This window comes from Scyliorhinus canicula, chromosome 4 (assembly GCF_902713615.1).
Source record: "Scyliorhinus canicula chromosome 4, sScyCan1.1, whole genome shotgun sequence".
NCBI classification, from domain to species: Eukaryota; Metazoa; Chordata; class Chondrichthyes; order Carcharhiniformes; family Scyliorhinidae; genus Scyliorhinus; species Scyliorhinus canicula.
The window spans coordinates 22,390,406-22,410,263 of NC_052149.1; the positions used below are offsets into that span (position 1 = coordinate 22,390,406).

Here is a 19,858-nt window from a genome sequence, read left to right on the forward strand (position 1 = left end):
GGATCGAATAGGACATTTTAAAAATTGGCGAAAGGTAGAAACGGTGGAGACCTAAGAAAGTTGGGAGTGCAGGTTATTTTCTATTCATGACATTTTAAATGATCAAAAAGGTTTTTTTGCTGTCCTTTTTATAGCTAGAGGAATAGAATACAATACAAAGGGATAGGGGTCATACTTTGCCATACAAATCCCTGAGCACACCCCACACCTTTGAGCGCCAAGAGCAGTCAGTTCTGGACACCACACCTTAGGAAGGATATATTAATCTTGGAGGGAATGTAATGTAACTTTACTATAATTGTACCTAGACTCCAATTATTATGAAGAGAGATTAAAGGCATCGGGGTTGTATTCTTTCAGTGCATTAAATGGAGCACATTGGGTAAATCAGGAAAAACTTCCTGCTCGTCAGGAAATCTAGGACAGGGGGCATAATCCAGAAGACAACCGGAGCAGAATTAGGCCACTCGGCCCATTGAGTCTGCTCTGCTATTCAATCATGGCTGATCTTTTCTCATCCCCAAACTCCTGCCTTCTCTCCATAACCCCTGATCCCTTTATTAATCAAGAACCTATCTATCTCTGTCTTAAAGATACTCATTGATTTGGCCTCCACAGCCTTCTGCGGCAAAGAGTTCCACAGATTCACCACCCTCCGGCTGAAACAATTCCTCCTCATCTGTGTTTCAAAGGATCGTCCTTTTAGTCTGAGATGGTGTCCTCTGGTTCTAGTTTTTCCCTACAAGTGGAAACATCCTTTCCACGTCCATTCTATCCAGGCCTCTCAGTATCCTGTAAGTTTCAATAAAATCCCCCCTCATCCTTCTAAACTCTAACGAGTGCAGACCCAGAGTCCTCAACCGTTCCTCATTCGAAAGTTCTTCATTCCAGGGATCATTCTTGTGAACCCCCTCTGGACTCTTTCCAAGGCCAGCACATCCTTCCTTAGATATGGGGCCCAAAACTGCTCATAATACTCCAAATGGGGTCTGACCAGAGCCTTATACAGCCTCAGAAGTACATCCCTGGTCTTGTATTCTAGCCCTCTTGACATGAATGTTAACAATGCATTTGCCTTCTTAACAGCCGACTGAACCTGTACATTAACCTTAAGAGAATTGTGAACCAGGTCTCTCAAGTCCCTTTGTACTTCTGATTTCCTAAGCATTTCCCCATTCAGAAAATAGTCTATGCCGAAATTCCTCCTCTCAAATTGCACAACCTCACACTTTTCCACATTGTATTTTGTTTGTCACTTCATTGCCCACTCCTAGCTTGTCCAAATCCTTTTGCAGCCCCCTTGCTTCCTCAATACTATCTGTCCCTCTACAGATCTTTGTGTCATCTGCAAACTTAGCAACAGTGCCTTCAGTTCCGTCTTCCAGATCATTAATGTATATTGTGAAAAGTTGTGGTCCCAGCACAGACCCCTGAGGCACACCACTAGTCACCGGCTGCCATCCTGAAATTGACCCCTTTCTCCCCACTCTCTGCCTTCGGCCAGTCAGCCAATTCTCTATTCATGCCAGGATCTTAACCTTAACACCATTGGCTTTTAACTTATTTAACAGTCTCCTATGCGGCACCTTGTCAAAGATGTTCTGGAAATCTAAATAAATCACGTTTATTTGGTTCTCCTTTGTCTAACTTCCTTGTTACCGCCTCAAAGAACTCTATAAGATTTGTCAGACACAACCTCCCTTTGACAAAGCCTTGCTGACTCAGTCCTATTTTACCATGCACTTCCAAGTACTTCGTGATCTCATCTTTAATAACAGACTCTAAAATCTTACCGATGACCAAAGTAAGGCTAACTGGCCTATAATTTCCCGTCTTCAGCCTCCATCCCTTCTTAAAAATTATTACATTAGCCACTTGGGACCCTTCCTGCCTCCTGTGATTCCTGGAGGAATCACCAATGCCTTCACAATTTCCTCAGCTATCTCTTTTAGGACCATTGGGTGTAGTCCATCCGGTCCAGGTGACTTATCCACCTTCAGATCTTTCAGTTTGCCCAGAACCTTCTCCTTAGTAATGATCGCTGCACTCACCTCTGCCCCCTGGTTCTCCTGGAGCTCTGGCATCCCACAGGTGTCTTCCACCGTGAAGAGTAATGCAAAGTAACTATTCAGTTTGTCTGCCATTTCTTTGTTTCCTATTATTACTTCTCCAGTCACATTTTCCAGTGGTCCAATGTCTATTTTTGCCTCTCTCTTACCTTTTATATATTGGGAAAAAAAAACTCTTCTTATCTTCCGATATTACGAGTTAATCAGCAAAAGTAAGAATTTAAGAGAGAAAGAGCAATAAATCTGGTCAGACTAATTTAGGTATAGAATATTGCCTAAAAGGAGACACATTGCAAGAAAAGTTAAGAAAAATGCAACTAGAATCTATACACACTATTTGTTGACCTCTCTTTAGACCAGTATTCCCTATAATTCAAGTTGTTTATGTCAGACATGTTTTGATAAAGTCGGAAGAATCTCCTGAAGAATTTATTGGGAAGAATTGATGAAGTTAATTGATTTGCAGTAGAATTTAAGGTTTGCTACAGTCGGAAAAATCTCCAGAAGAATTTATTGGGAAGAATTGATGAAGTTAATTGATTTGCAGTAGAATTTAAGGTTTGCTGCAATGTTCCTTTTGATGCTAGTACCTTGTATCAGCCTCTGGATTCCATAGAAAATGGAAGCTAAGTACCAGAACCAAAATGATTAATCTGACATGAGGATGTCAAAGAAAACCTTCACCATTGATGACTGCATTGAAGTGCTGCTTTCCTTCTGTAAAAATCAAGAGATAGAGGAAACAAAAGGTTACCAAGGTTTAATGTGGGAAAAAAATGTAATAAACTTAATTTAAAAAAAAAATCTAGGTGGTTAATTCCCCCAAATCTCACCCCATCCCTGTCCAAATGAAGTTTTCTCCAAATTCATCTATTCCAATTATTGCCTGACCAGCTACTCATGTCCATACTGTGTAAACTTTAACTCGTCCATAATGCTAACTCATCCATAATGCTGCTGTTTACCAGAGCACCCGGAGGAAACCCACGCAGGTTCCAACTCCATCTACAAGTTTGCTGACGATACGACCATAGTGGGGCTGATCTTGAATAACGATAAGTCAGAATACAGGAGGAAGATAGAGAACCTGGTGGAGTGGTGTAGCGGCAACAATCTCTCCCTCAATGCCAGCAAAACTAAAGAGCTGGTCATTGTCTTCAGGAAGCAAAGTACTGTACACACCCCTGTCAGCATCAACGGGGCCGAGGTGGAGATGGTTAGCAGTTTCAAATTCCTAGGGGTACACCAAAAATCTGTCCTGGTCCACCCACATCGACGCTACCACCAAGAAAGCACAACTTCCTCAGGAAACTAAGGAAATTCGGCTTGTCCACATGAACTCTTACCAACCTTTACAGATGCACCATAGAAAGCATCCTATCTGGCTGCATCACAGCCTGGTATGGTAACTGCTTGGCCCAAGACCGCAAGAAACTTCAGAGAGTCGTGGACACAGCCCAGTCCATCACACAAACCTGCCATCCATCCATTGACTCCATCTACACCTCCCACTGCCTGGGGAAAGTGGACAGCATAATCAAAGACCCCACCCACCCGGCTTACTCACTCTTCCAACTTCTTCCATCGGGCAAGGGATACAGCTGTTACCAGACTCCTAATCGACCCTCTTATGGACTGACCTCATTAACAGTACACCATCTGATGCCGGTGTTTTTGTCGTTACATGGTATACCTTGTGTTGCCCTATTATATATTTTCTTTTATTTCCATTTCTTTTCATGTACTTAATGATCTGTTGAGCTGCTCGCAGAAAAATACTTTTCACTGTACATGTGACAATAAACAAACCCAGTCCAGTCCAAAGTGCCCCAAAGGTTTAACTCTTTCTATTTATACTCTTTTTATTTGGTCTACTCCTGCTCATTCCGATCCTAACCCACACCTTGCATTTATATAGCATTTTTCACATCCACGGGACCTCACAAAGTGCTTTACAAACAATTACTTAATTTTGAGTTGGGTGGCACAGCGGCATAGTGTTTAGCACTGCTGCCTACGGTGTTGAGGACTCGGGTTCGATCCGGCCCGGGTCACTGTCTGTATGGAGTTTGCAAATTCTCCCCGTTTCTGCGTGGGTTTCACCCCCACAACCCAAAGATGGATTGGCCACACTAAATTGCCCCTTATTTGGAAAAAAAGATAATTCGGTACTCCAAATTTTAAAGAAAAAGAAAATAACTGTTTGAGATGTAAGGTTGCAATGTAAGAAACACAGCAACCAATTTGTATATAATGAGGTCTCGTAAAAAGAAAAGACTGCTGATGCTGGAACTCTGAAATAAAAACAGAAATCCCTGGAAAAAAAACTCAGCAGGACTGACAGCATACGTGGAAAGAGAAATAAACATTGACTCCCAAAGAAACCATAGCATCCCTACAGTGCAGTAGGACGCCATTCAGCCCGTCGAGTCAGCACCGACTCTCCTAAGGATCACCCTACCTAGGCCCACACCCCTACCCTATCCCTGTAATCACACCAAACCCGTTGGGCACTAAGGGGCAATTTAGCATGGCCAAATCACCGAACCTGAACATCTTTGGACTGTGGGAGGAAACCACCTGGAGGAAACCCACGCAGACATGGAGAGAACATGCAAACTCCACACCGATAGTTACTCAAGGTCGGAATTGAACCCTGGTACTGTGACGCAGCAGTGCTAACCACTGTGCTGTGCCAGTATGACTCGGCTTGACAACTGGAATTTCAGATTCCCATTAAAAGATTATTTTTAAAGTAAAGTTGGTTGACTGATGAACTCTCATGTTCTTTGGGGGGCACGGTGGCACAGTGGTTAGCACTGCTGCCTATGGAGCTGAGGACGTGGGATCGATCCTGGCCCTGGGTCACTGTCTGTGTGGACTTTGCACATTCTCTCCGTGTCTGCGTGGGTTTCACCCCCACAACCCAAAGATGTGCAGGTTAGGTGGATTGGCCACGCTAAATTGCCCCTTAATTGGAAAAAAATAATTGGGTACTCTAAATTTTTTTTAAAACCACTCACGTTCTTCTTGGATTTTGTTAATGTGTTTTTAATGTTCATGAGGGGGCTAGTGGGGTCTCTGTTAAATCAGACCTCTAGCAGTGCAGCACCCCCTCATGGAGGTATCAACCGAGGTTATATGCTAAATTGGGACTTAAACCCTCACCCTTCTGACTTCTCCAGCCCTATAACCCTGTGGAGGAACTTTGTGTTTTCTAGTCCAGCTTCAACATCTTCATTCCCTGAGTTCTGAAATCCGCCCTAAATATCTTTTTAGTATTTCTCCTTTTCAGGTCGTCTTATCTCTTTGACCTGTCACCATTTCTCTTTGCATAGTAGCTTGATGCCAAATATAGTGATAATTCTGGAGATTGTAATATTGTGGGTTGTTATAACAGAGAAGTAACCAGTTGACCATGATTTGAAATTCTAAATAGTAAAATTAAAATTGAGTTCTATAAATATGGTCATTTGTGAGGTAATAATGGGAAAAAAAATATGGGAGAGCTGGTAGATTTGTCATTAAAAATCCTCCTTTTGTGAGGGCCACAAAGAATCCAACCCGAGTTTGAAGAGTCAAGTAGAAAGTAACTTTATTTACAACTTTTGTGAGGGCCACGAAGAATCCAGCATGAGTTTTAAGGATACAAAGAAATAACATTTAATTACAATAACGTATATATATAGCAGCAGCAAATTCCTTTGCTGCTCACTCCTCTCTCTCTCTCTGCTGGTTCCAAACTGGCCAGCGCTATTTATGCAGGGAGTCTGCTAATGATTTCTCCGCACCCCCCCCCCCCCCAATTGGGGAAGCTCATACTTCCATAGGATTGTGGGATTGTCATTAGTCCCAGCCAGTGGTAAGCAGGCAGGTTATAACATCCCACCCCCCAAAGTCCAAGGAATCCACCGAAGACCCTGGCGAAGGAGGGCGTCGGACTCGTTTTGCCGCAGGCCGGACACCATTTGCACGAGGCGCTGGATCGGGCTGCGTGTAACGAGACGGAGACCGGCGCTTCCGTGATGAACGGTGTAACGGTTGTACATCCATGACCCGTGGGCCCGAGGATTCCCCCTCTGAGGCGTCCTATGTCTCCATCTCGGAGTCGGAGTCTGCTGCCTCCGTCATCTCGGCGTCTCTGTCTCCACTCGGTTCTGTCACGACCTGCGCAGGCTTTGAGTGAGGCACCAGAGGAAGATTGTGAGGAATACTTTCCATCGTGTCTGGTCTCTGTGGCTGTAGAAATGAGCTCCGGGGGCGGGGAATCTTTGGAAGGGATAGTCTTCTGGACCGAACATGGTCTACATGTTTGCTCTGGCGACGACCCTGGGCTTGCACCTGGTAAGAGATAGGGCCCGTTTGGCGGAAGATTACGCCAGGGACCACTGGGCACCACCAGCAAAATTCCGAACGAACACTGGGTCACCAGGCATAAACTGCCGAATTGGCCGATACCGAGAAAAATCATGTCTCTGCCGTTCTTGTGTGCGGCGTACTTTTGCGCCAATGTCTGGGAAAACTATGCTAAGGTGGGTGCGAAGTCTCCGGCCCATTAGGAGTTCTGCGGGAGCTACCCCAGTCACCGCATGGGGGATGGTCCTATATGAAATCAAAAAACAAGCCAGTCTCGTGTCCATCGACCCGGAAGACTCCTTCTTTAGGGTTCGTTGAATGTCTGCACTGCGCACTCCGCCAACCCCATTTGAAGCCAGGTGGTAAGGGGCAGTGTGGATATGGTGTATGCCCTTCATCTCCATGAACCTTGCAAACTCCTCACTTGTGAATGGTGTGCCGTTGTCCGTGACCAGCACCTCGTGGCGGCCATGCGTACTGAAAGACAAACGCATCTTCTCGATTGTTGCGCAGGACGTTATGCCGACCATCTTCTGCCTCTCTAGCCATTTAGACTGGGCATCGATTAATAGAAGGAACATGGATCCTTGAAAAGGGCCGGCGAAATCTGCCTGCAAGCTCGCCCAATGCCACCCTGGCCATTCCCAGTGATGTAGGGGCGCAGCCGGTGGAAGCTTCTGATGCTCCTGGCAAATGGAGCAGTTTTGGGCCACCTTCTCAATGTCAGTGTCGAGGCCTGGCCACCAGACGTAACTCCGGGCCATCATTTTCATGTTGACTTGCCCATTGTGCAAGTCCCTTAGTATCAGCTCCTGCACTTTTTCGGGGACAATCACACGCATCCCCCAAAAGAGGATGCCGTCTTTGACAGCTTGGAGGAAAATGCCCGCAACTCACTGGGAGCTGTCTATGCTGCCCACCATACAGGACTATGTGCCGAACCTTTGACAGGACTGGCTCCATCTGGGGCCACTCACGCATCTGTGATGCCGTGACAAGCAAGGTGTCCATAAAATTTAGGGTTGCAACCACCTCACCGGTAGTGGGGGTCGACATGGGGCCGGTCGATAAAGGCAATCGGTTCAGTGCATTGGCATTCGCTATCTGGGTTCCTGGTTTGTGCTCCAGAGAATACTCGTTTGCAGCGAGCAACAAAGCCCAGAGCTGGATCCGGAATGGGCGGTATTGGCTTATCCTCTCTGAAAAGTCCCAGCAGAGGCTTATGATCAGTCATAGTGAAGTGGCGGCCATACACGTACTGGTGGAAACGTTTCACCGCAAAGACCACTGCCAGGCCCTCCTCGGTCTGCGCGTACGATTTTTCCGCTGCAGTCAATGTGCGGGAGGCGAAAGCTATCGTACGCTCGGCCCCGTTCTCCATCTTGTGGGACAGGAAGGCCCCAATACCATACGGGGATGCAGCACGTGACGAGCAAAGGCTTTCCAGGATCATAGTGGGTTAGTAACCCAGACAACGACAATTGTTGTTTTACCCACTGGAAAGCGGTTTCTTGCGGCTGACCCCAAACCCAGGTGTGATTCTTCTTTAGCAGAAGGTGCAACGGGGCCAGCGTAGTTGCCAGATTGGGAAGGAACTTCCCCTAATAGTTTACGAGGCCGAGAAACGAACGAAGATGCGAAGTGTCAGTCGGGGCGGGGGGGCCTGTTGAATCGCACGGTGCGGTGGACCACAAAGGATTGCACCCCGTCGCAGAGAAGGTGCTTCTCTGCGACGGGGTGCAAACCTTTGCGGTCCACCTGATAACCCAGGTAGACTAATTCCTTCGCCTGAAAGACGCACTTTGTGCGACGTAAACCGACTCCAGCCTCTGAAAAGCGTCTAAGGACAGCCTCCAAATTTTCCAAATGTTCCTGCTCCGACGCCCTGTGATCAAAACGTCATCTAAGTATACAGTGACACGCGGTAAACCTCTCAAAATGCCCTCCATAACGCGTTGAAAAATAGCGTAGGCAGAGGATGCTCCAAAGGGCAAACATGTATATTCATACAGGCCCCGGTGTGTATTAATCGTTACATATGGCCGGGAGGCAGGGTCCAGCTCCAACTGTAGGTAGGCGTGACTCATATCTAATTTTGTGAACGAGAGTCCGCCTGCAAGCTTCGCGTAGAGATCCTCTATGTGAGGCATTGGGTATCGTTCAAGTCGGGAAGCCGTATTCACTGTTAAGTTTATAGTCGCCGCACAAGCGAACTGTGGCATCTGGCTTCATTACAGGTCCAATTGGTGCTGCCCAGTCAGCGAAACAGACAGGCCTGATAATACCCAAAGTGTCCAAACGAGTGAGCTCCCCTTCTACCTTCTCGAGCAAGGCGTAAGGCACCGGGCGCGCCCGGAAATAGTGCAGTGTGGCTCCTGGCTCGACTTGGATACGGGCTACGGCCCCTTTTATTTTCCCCAAACTGGGCTGGAATACATCTGGGTATCGTCCCAGCACCTCAGTCAGCCCTCCAGAAACTGTTTGGAGGATGTGCTGCCACTGCAACCGCAAATGGTGCAACCAGTCCCGACCCAACAGGCTGGGCCCATGGCCGCGCACCACGATAAGTTCCCCTGTGTAGGTGGCCAACCTGGCCTGCGTGTCGGTTAATGCAAGGGTCTGTATACCCTTCTTGATGTGGTCGAATGTCCTCTGGGCGATCACGGGGACCGCTGCGCCAGTGTCCAACTCCATCTCAAGCGGGTGACCATTGACTCGTACTGTCACCTTAATGGGGGCCACATGGGGAGCTGCCACACAATGCAGCTGCAGGCACTCGTCCTCCGTCTCCACATCTTCGGGAGTAGTCGCCGCAGGTTCATCCAAATGGAAGGTACGACCCCTGGGCTGGCCCCAGTTTCGGTCAGAACGACGGCGCCTCAGGCACCCCCAGGACCGGCATCCGTGACGGGGTCAACGCCTACAAGTCTGACATGGCTCCTCATCCATTGGTTCTGGAGAAGGCTCCCTTCGGGGAGGAATGTTCGACGGCCACTGGCGTCTATCCAGACGTCGCCTCGCCCAAGGTACCGCAGGGTGGCGCTTTCAGACGGAAAGGGTTGCGCCCCAAGGCATGCACCTCCATTCCCTGTAGCTTCTGCACTCCTTGTTCTGTGCGCTCTCTCGGGACAATACCATTTGAATGGCCTGTTGAAAAGTCAATGTTGGCTCGGCTAACAACTTTCTCTGGGTGGCCGTATTGTTAATACCGCAAATCAAACGGTCGCGTAACATTTCTGACAAGGTCTCACCATAGTCAAAGTACTCCCCAATCCTGCGTAGCCTGGATAGATAGTCGGCAAGTGATTCTCCTGGGGTCCTCTCAGCAGTATTAAACCGGTAAATGGTCGTACCTTCCATTTGGATGAACCTGCGGCGACTACTCCCGAAGATGTGGAGACGGAGGACGACTGCCTGCAGTTGCATTGTGTGGCAGCTCCCCGTGTGGCCCCCATTAAGGTGACAGTACGAGTCAATGGTCACCCGCTTGAGATGGAGTTGGACACTGGCGCAGCGGTCCCCGTGATCGCCCAGAGGACATTCGACCACATCAAGAAGGGTATACAGACCCTATCGTGGATGGGGTTGGGTTAAAATGTTGCCCCACTAAGTTCACAAGTTCATCAAACGTTTTGTTGTCCAGCGCAGCTGGGTACGTAAGGCTCCTAATCACCCCAAATGTATGCGGGCCGCAGGCGGTGAGCAATATGACCACCTGCCCAAAACCTTCAAGGCCTTCTACCAAGAGCTGTACACCTCAGAGCCCCCAACGGGGAAGGCTGGGATGAACCGGTTACTTGATGGACTGGACATACCAGTCGTGGGGGAGGGCAGAAAACGGGACCTGGAAGCACCACTCGCACTGGGAGAGATCATGGACAGCATTAGCTCCATGCAGACGGGGAAGGCGCCGGGACCGGACGGATTCCCGGCGGACTTCTACAAAAAATTTGCGACAGCGCTGGTCCCGCACCTGCGGGAGATATTCACAGACTCGCTAGCCAGGGGCACACTGCCACCCACGTTAGCACAGGCCTCAATCTCGCTGATACCTAAGAAAGACAAAGACCCAACGGAATGTGGGTCATACAGACCCATATCTCTGCTGAACGCAGACGGCAAAATCCTAGCCAAAAGGCTAGAAGACTGTGTACCTGAGGTGGTCACAGAGGACCAGACGGGCTTCGCAAAGGTAGACAGCTTACCTCGAACATCAGGCGCCTGCAGAATGTGATAATGACCCCCTCCGGGGAGAGAACACAAGAGGTGATCGTCTCCCTGGACGCAGAAAAGGCCTTCGACAGAGTCGAATGGAAATACCTTATAGAGGTACTGGAGCGGTTCGGGCTTGGAACAGGGTTCACCGCTTGGGTAAAGCTCCTATACAACGCTCCCATGGCGAGTGTACGGACCAACAATACCAACTCCCAATACTTCCAGCTGCACAGGGGCACCAGACAAGGATGCCCACTGACCCCGCTGCTGTTTGCACTAGCAATCGAACCGCTAGCAATCGCGCTCAGGGCAGCAAAAAATTGGAGGGGGTTCCGAAGGTGAGGCAGAGAGCACAGAGTCTCACTCTATGCAGATGATCTGCTCCTCTACATCTCGGACCCACAAAGCAGCATGGACGGAATCATCGCGCTCCTGAAAGAGTTTGGAGCCTTCTCGGGCTACAAACTCAACATGAGCAAAAGCGAGATCTTCCCAGTACACCCGCAGGGGGGGGGGGGGGGGGGGGGGGGGGGCAGCACTAAAGGGGCTGCCGTTCAAACAAGCCCGACACAAATTCCGCTACCTGGGGATCCAAATAGCCCATGACTGGAAAGGGATCCACAAATGGAACCTCACCAGCCTGACGGAGGAAGTAAAAAAGGACCTGCAAAGATGGAATACACTCCCACTCTCCCTCGCGGGGAGAGTCCAGACGATCAAAATGAACGTACTGCCCAGGTTCCTCTTCCTGATTAGATCCATTCCGATCTACATCCCCAAGGCCTTTTTCAAAGTGCTGGACAAACGTATCATGGCGTTCGTATGGGGGGGTAAAAATGCTAGGATCCCAAAGAAGGTCCGACAAAAAACAAAATCCAGAGGGGGGCTAGCCCTCCCGAATCTACAATTCTACCACTGTGCGGCAACAGCCGAGCGAGTAAGGGGATGGATCCAGGAGCCAGAAGCCGAGTGGGTGCGTGTGGAGGAGGCCTCCTGCATGGGGACCTCCCTCCGGGCCCTCGCCACGGCAGCACTCCCATCCCCACCCAAAAAACACTCCTGCAGCCCAGTGGTGACAGCCACCCTCCAATCCTGGAACCAACTGCGGCAGCAATTTGGCCTGACCAAAATGTCGGAAAAGGCTCCCATCTGCAACAACCATAGGTTCACACCAGCACTGACTGACGCCACCTTCAAAAGGTGGAGGCAGGACGGGGGGACACTGACAGTCAGGGACCTATACACGGACGACAGGATCGCAGAGAAATTTCGGCTTGCTGGGGGGAACGAGCTACGGTACCTGTAGCTCAAAAACTTCCTATGAAAGGAGACAAGGACGTACCCACAACCGCCACGACAGACACTACTGGAAGACCTACTGGACGCAAGTATCCTAGAGAAAGGGATCTGTAGTGACATGTATGACCAACTGGTAGAAAGGGACGACACCGTACTGGACGCAACAAGAATGAAATGGGAGGACGACCTGGGGATTGAGATAGGGTGGGGACTCTGGAGTGAAGCACTGCATAGGGTCAACTCCACCTCCACGTGCGCAAGGCTCAGCCTGACGCAACTAAAAGTGGTACATAGAGCCCACTTAACAAGAAACCGTATGAGTAGGTTCTTCCCGGAGGTGGAAGACAGATGTGAACGGTGCCAAAGAGGCCCGGCCAACCACGCCCACATGTTCTGGTCTTGCCCCAGTCTGGGGAGTACTGGACAGCCTTCTTCGAGGCTATGTCCAAAGTGGTGGGGGTGAGGGTGGAGCCATGCCCGATAGTGGCGGTCTTCGGGGTTTCAGACCAGCCAGATCTATTCCTGGGGAGGAGGGCGGACGCCCTTGCCTTTGCCGCCCTGATCGCCCGCCGTAGAATCCTGTTTGGCTGGCGGTCAGCAGCACCGCCCAGAGCTGCAGACTGGCTGTCCGACCTCTCGGAATCTCTCCAAATGGAGAAAATCAAATTCGCCATCCGAGGGTCGGACGACGGCTTCCACAGAATGGGGGAGCCATTCATGCAATTGTTCCGGGACCTGTTTGTGGCCAACGTACAAGAGGAAGAATAGTCTGGTGGCCAAGAATCAGGGGGAAATGAACGGGAATCGGGGGAAGGTAGCCGGGGGGGGGGGGGGGGGGGGGGGGGGGGAGGGCTACGGGTTCGTTATGGGGGTTTGATGGCTAGCTAAGGCCCAAAACCAAACTCTAAATAAATGCCTATAAACATGTGCCTCGGCCATATTGGGGAATGTAAAATATGTATGCCGGCTAAAGGGGGCGGCCACATTTGTTATTACGAAGATGCTTACCTGTAAATATACATGTTAATTTTTGCGTGTTTTTTTTCCTCTCTCTAATAATTTGTTATTTGTTCAATATAAAATATGAAAACTCAATAAAAAACATTAAAAAAAAATATGACCACCTGCCGCTCGTTTTCGGTGATGTTGTTTGCCCGGAAATATTAACACATCCATTGTGCGTACTGGTTCCAGCTTTGCAGCGCAGCATCAAAAATATCCAAACGTCCATACGGAGGCATGGTGTAATAGAAAACAACTTCCAACCTGTATCCAACAAAAATCCAGGGAGGTGGCTTCAGCAGAGTAGACAGCTATTCACTTTAACCCTCGTCGCCAGTTTTGTGAGGGCCATGAAGAATCCAGTGCAAGTTTTAAGGATACAAAGAAATAACATTTATTTACAATAACATATATATACAGCAGCAGCAACTTCTCTTGCTGCTCACTCCTCTCTCTCTGCTGGTTCCAAACTGGCCAGCTCCATTTATGCAGGGAGTCTGCTAATGATTTCTCTCTTCTCCCCCCCCCCCCCCCCCCCTCTCTCTCTCTCTCATTGGGGAAACTCATACTCCCATGGGATTGTGGGATTGTCATTAATCCCTAGCCTGTGGTAAACAGGAAGGTTATAACAACAATAATATGTACACGGAAGCAATAGTTTACTACTGGTTCCCCCTCTGGCCAGTACCACACTGGCCAGAGGGGAAACCAGTAGTAAATTATTGTACCACACTGGCCAGCTCTATTTATACAGCTGCACAGCCAACAATTGCCCCCCCCCCCCCCCCCCCCCCCCCCCCCCCCCCCCCCCCCCCATTGGGGGAGCTCATCATCCCTCAAATACAACATGGGGTAACGAATTGTCCGTGGCCAATAGGATCCAGGCAGGTTATAACGCCATCTTTTGAAGGGAATGTGCCAACCTTACCATCTTTGTCTCCTTGTAGTGATGGAGCAAGTCATTTCATTATTCCAGAGTTGTGCACTGCACCCTTCTCAGGGTAACTTGGGAGGTGATTCCCAAGACCACAGAATGTTTACTTTTTAAAATCAGCTTTATCTTTTCGGTAGAACACAGCATTTTGTAAATATGTTTAACATAGCTGCATTTTAGCCACTGAAATATTTCAATGGTTATGTATGTAGCTGAAGCTTCAATTGAAAATGCTGAAAGTATATAATTACAAATGTCTTTCCTGATAGGCGGAAATATTTTTCATAGGTGGCACTTGTACTGGGAGCAATTTGAGGTAAAGGCTCAAGGACCCTATTTTATAAAATATTTTAGTAAATTGGGGCTTTAATATTGGTATGTCATGCAAGGTGCCAATAGGAATCTATCATTTGACTAGTTACATGAGCATAAATTAAAATGTACAGAACTACAACATGCGTTTAAACCTGGGAACGTATGTTCTAGAATTATTTAGTGTTATAATGTATTGATTTGTCATTACATTGGGACTGGTTTAGCACAGTGGGCTAAACAGCCGACTTGTAAAGCAGAACAAGGCCAGCAGTGCGGGTACCAACCTCCCCGAACAGGCGCCGGAATGTGGCGATGAGGGGCTTTTCACAGTAACTTCATTTGAAGCTTACTTGTGACAATAAGCAATTTTTATTTCATTTCACATTGCAGTTTGAGGGATCTTACTGTGCATAAACTGGCTGCTGCATTCGTTGGCTGTGAAATGCTTTTGAATGTCCTGCTGTGAAAAGTGCTATATAAATGGAAGCTATTTTTTAAAACATTGCATTTGTTTTGAGTTGATGATGGTCCTGCCATTTGATCCTTTGAAAAATTGCCAAATGAATTTTAGGTTAATTAGGAGTTAATAGATACCCTATCCCAGACATTGTTCTGATTTAATTGTTAACACCTTCATCATATTACAAATTCAGTGGTAAAATACAATTTTCTAAGTAGTTTGAACATTTGCTTTTGTAGTGTGGTAACATCGCTTGCTTTTGTAGTGTGGTAACATCTTCATGACAAACATTAGTGCTTTGTTACCAAAAGGCCAAGTGGATGGATAATTTGCTAACTTTGAGGAAGAGGCTAATGAAGACTGAAAGAAGTTTACAAAGCCCAAGGACAGACTTTAGCAGGTCAGAATTTGAATAGCAACTATTTGTCTCTGCAATTATCATAGAATCAGATAGTTCGAGCACAACACAAGTCCTGAAAGCCATGCTGTTCGATGAATTGGTCATTCTGAATTCTCCCTCCATGTACCCGAACAGGCGCCACAACGTGGCGACTAGGGGATTTTCACAGTAACTTCATTGCAATGTTAATGTAAGCCTACTTGTGACACTAAAGATTATTATTGTTGTTATTATTAAAGCAGGAATTCTCAAAGTGAACCTTCTAGTGCACTCATATAAGTAGGTATTGGACAGTATGGGGGCGATTCTCCGAGCCCTTTGGACAGGACCAAAAGATATGAACATGGTTTGCGGGCCCCTCCCCCCCCGCAACGTTCACACACATCTTCTACTCCCTCAAAGAGCCGGCTCATCCTCACCCTTGTGAGGTGTGCTCTATATACCACCTTCAGCTGTATCAGCCCCAACCTTGCGCATGAGGTGGAGGCATTCACTCTCCGGGGCACCTCACACCAGAATCCCTCCTCCATAGGGCCCAAACCGGAAGTGAAGCCCCGACCTCGATTTGGAGCCGACCCGGGCTTCGGAGCTCCAAACCTGGCCTAACAACCGACGCAAGCCCCCGGATCGCCTGGCCTTGTCCCCGGAGCTCCCGACCCGACCCCCGACGGCAAGACACGGCTCAACGCGACCCCGAGAGACCCGCCCAGCGACCCGACCCGGAGAGGCCCGCCCAGCAACCCGACCTACCTGGTGATGGAAGAAAGAAAAATCCACATGGAGGCCCCACCGTGCTGACTTCAAGATCCGACCCCAGGAGCGCCCAGGAAGGGAACAGACCATGGGACCTAGCCCAATCTGCCCCAGGAAGCCCCTGCCCACGACCCAGGACCCCAAAAACAACGGAGATTGCGTGCGAGGACCCGAACACGCTGCAAGGTATTCCCGCGCCCGCAGAACGCCGGGACCCATCCGGATCGCAGACTCACCCCCCCAGCAACCCCTCTACCTCAACCAGCGCCCGGGGCCCTGCCAGACGCGACCTCGGAAATGTAAACAGCGCCCTGGACCTCGCTAGCGCCCTGGACCCCGCCAGCGCCCTGGACCCTGCCAGACGCAACCACCTACCTTCCACAAGGGCTGACGTCTCCCATCGGATCCCAGGATCATCCAGCAGCAGCCGCCGACCAAGAAAGCGAGGGAAACGCAGCGGTCTGCAGGTTAGACTGAAGGAACGCGGTTTCAAGACCCCTCTCCCCAGCATACTCCTAGCAAACGTCCAAGCGATTGAAAACAAGCTGGATGAACTTAACGCCAGACTTGCCTCTCAGAGGGAAGTAAGAGACTGCTGTGTGCTCTGTTTCACAGAGACATGGCTCACCCCCGCCTCACCGGACTGTGCCATACAACCTGAAGGCTTCTCTATTCACCGGGCGGACCGCACGGCATCTTCAGGCAAAGCGAAGGGTGGAGGGGTTTGCCTCCTCATCAACTCCTCCTGGTGCTTGGATGTGGTGACCCTGGCAACCTACTGCTCCCCAGACCTGGAATACCTGACCGTAAAGTGCCGCCCATACTATCTTCCACGTGAGTTCACTTCAGCCATTATCACAGCGGTCTACATCCCACCCCAGGCAGAAGTGAGGAAGGCGCTGGATGAACTGTACACAGTCATAAACAACCATGAAACAGAACACCCGGAGGCCCTGTTCATTGTGGCCGGAGACTTCAACAAAGCCAACTTCAAGAGTGTACTGCCAAAATTCCACCAGCACATCTCCTGTACCACCCGGGGCGACAACACTCTTGACCACTGCTACTCAAAAATCAAGGGCGCCTACCGTTCCATCCCCCGACCGCACTTTGGGAAATCAGACCATAAGACTGTGCTCCTTCTCCCGGCTTACAAGCAGAAACTCAAGCGGGAGAATCCAGCTAAGAAGGTTGTGCAATGCTGGTCTGAGGAGACAGAAGAGCTCCTACGTGACTGCTTGGAGACAGTGGACTGGTCCATATTTAAGAACTCAGCGACTAACTTAAATGAGTATGTCACCACCGTCACAGACTTCATCAGCAAATGTGTGGACGACTGCGTGCCAAAGAAAGCAGTACGTACGTTCCCCAACCGGAAACCATGGCTCAACCGCGAGATTGACTCCCTACTGAAGGACAGATCTGAGGCGTTCAAGGCAGACGACCCTGTCCTATACAAGAAATCCAGGTACGACCTCCGCAAAGCCATCCGAGATGCCAAGAGAGAATATCAAACTAAGCTAGAGTCACAGACAGACTCTCGGCGGTTGTGGCAAGGACTAAGCAACATAACGGGCTACAAAGCGAAGCCGAGCAGTATCTCTGGCAGCAGTGCACCCCTCCCCGATGAACTTAACGCATTCTATGCTCGGTTTGAGCAGGTAACCAACAACCCGCTATCGAGTGCCCCAGCAACCCATAATTCACCCATACCCACCATCACAGTTTCCGAAGTCAGATCGGCCTTCCTGAAAGTGAACCCACGGAAGGCGATGGGCCCGGACGGGATCCCTGGTCGTGCACTCAGAACCTGCGCGGACCAGCTGGCAGAGGTTTTCACAGACATCTTTAACCTATCCCTACTCCACTCCGAGGTCCCCACCTGCTTCAAGAAGACCACCATCATACCGGTACCAAAGAAGAACCAGGCAACGTGCCTCAATGACTACCGCCCGGTGGCCCTGACGTCAGTTGTAATGAAGTGCTTTGAGAGGCTGATCATGAAGCGCATCACCTCCATACTCCCGGAACGCCTTGACCCACTTCAATTCGCATACCGTCGCAACCGGTCCACATCAGACGCCATTTCCCTGGCCCTACACTCATCCCTAGAGCATCTCGAAAACAAGGACCCCTACATCAGACTCTTATTTATTGACTACAGCTCCGCCTTCAACACCATAATCCCAGCCAAGCTCATATCAAAGCTCCAAAACCTAGGACTTGGCTCTCCACTCTGCAACTGGATCCTTGACTTTCTGACCAACAGACCACAGTCAGTAAGAATGAACACCAACACCTCCTCCACAATAGTCCTCAATACCGGTGCCCCGCAAGGCTGCGTACTTAGCCCCCTACTCTACTCCCTGTACACACACGACTGCATGGCAAAACTTGGTTCCAACTCCATCTACAAGTTTGCTGACGATACGACCATAGTGGGCCGGATCTCGAACAACGACGAGTCTGAATACAGGAGGGAGATAGAGAACTTAGTGGAGTGGTGCAACGACAACAATCTCTCCCTTAATGCCAGCAAAACTAAAGAGCTGGTCATCGACTTCAGGAAGCATAGTACTGTACACATGTCAGCATCAACGGAGCCGAGGTAGAGATGGTGAGCAGTTTCAAATTCCTAGGGGTGCACATCACCAAAAATCTATCCTGGTCCACTCATGTCGACGCTATCACCAAGAAAGCACAACAGCGCCTTTACTTCCTCAGGAAACTAAGGAAATTTGGCATGTCCACATTAACCCGTACCAACTTTTACAGATGCACTATAGAGAGCATCCTCTCGGGCTGCATCACAGCCTGGTATGGCAACTGCTCGGCCCAGGACCGCAAGGAACTTCAGAGAGTCGTGAATACCGCCCAGTCCATCACACGAACCTGCCTCCCATCCATTGATTCCATCTACACCTCCCGCTGCCGGGGGAAAGCAGGCAGCATAATCAAGGATCCCTCCCACCCGGCTTACTCACTTTTCCAACTTCTTCCATCGGGCAGGAGATTCAGAAGTCTGAGAACACGCACGAACAGACTCAAAAACAGCTTCTTCCCCACCCTTTTATGGACTGTCCTCATTAACACTACACCCTGTCTGCTTCATCCGATGCCAATGCTTATGTAGTTACATTGTATATCTTGTGTTGCCCTATTATGTATTCTCATGTATTTTCTTGAATTCTGTTCAATTCCCTTTTCTTCCCATGTACTGAATGATCTGTTGAGCTGCTTGCAGAAAAATACTTTTCACTGTACCTCGGTACATGTGACAATAAACAAATCCAATCCAATCTCCGAAAATTGCCACATTGCAAAGCTAACGGAATTTTGTGTTGTAGAGACCATCTGGGCTATTTGGAAGGAGCGTGGTCTTATTGGGAGTACCAGTTTGGCTTCATCCTTGGGGGTTCGTGTGCCTCACAGTTACTTGGATTTTAGAATATGTGACTGCTGTAGTTAACAGAGGCCAGTGGTGTGATATAATTTACTTGCAACATGTGCGGTTATTGAACAAGCTATATGCATTGGGAATTAAAGACTGACTTTACCAGTGCATAAAATAATTTTGTTGGACTGTGTGGAAGTGGTCACTGTTAATGTGCAATTATCAAATCCAACGCATGATTCTGGAGTCCCACAAGGAAGTGTTTTAAGCAGCCTCCTTTTATTTGTGGCTTATAGTAATGACATTGATTCAGCCCGATTCAGCATAGTACATTTTAAAAATACAGGGCTGACATTAAAAATGATTTGGAAGTTAAAGATGACCCAGGGCTCATGAACACACTTCTCCAGAGTGAACTTTTTGCTATAGAACATAGAACATAGAACAGGCCCTTCGGCCCTCAATGTTGTGCCGAGCCATGATCACCCTACTCAAACCCACGTATCCACCCTATACCCGTAACCCAACAACCCTCCCCTTAACCTTACTTTTTATTAGGACACTACGGGCAATTTAGCATGGCCAATCCACCTAACCCGCACATCTTTGGACTGTGGGAGGAAACCGGAGCACCCGGAGGAAACCCACGCAAACAGGGGGA

At 49.0% G+C, this 19,858-nt stretch overlaps 1 protein-coding gene across 4 annotated transcripts in view; it reads left to right on the plus strand.

The window, feature by feature from the left end:
- The window catches only part of ccdc18 (coiled-coil domain containing 18), a 182,276-nt gene that overhangs the window by 2,832 nt on the left and 159,586 nt on the right, over positions 1-19,858 (plus strand). For 3 of the 4 annotated variants that reach the window (XM_038793852.1, XM_038793850.1, XM_038793851.1), the window contains exon 2: positions 14,962-15,050. The exons of the other annotated variant lie outside the window; for it this stretch is intronic. In XM_038793852.1, the coding sequence (XP_038649780.1) occupies positions 14,971-15,050 (80 nt within the window). In that variant the 5' untranslated portion in view covers positions 14,962-14,970. The remainder of the gene's footprint in view (positions 1-14,961; positions 15,051-19,858) is intronic. 4 annotated transcript variants of the gene reach the window in all.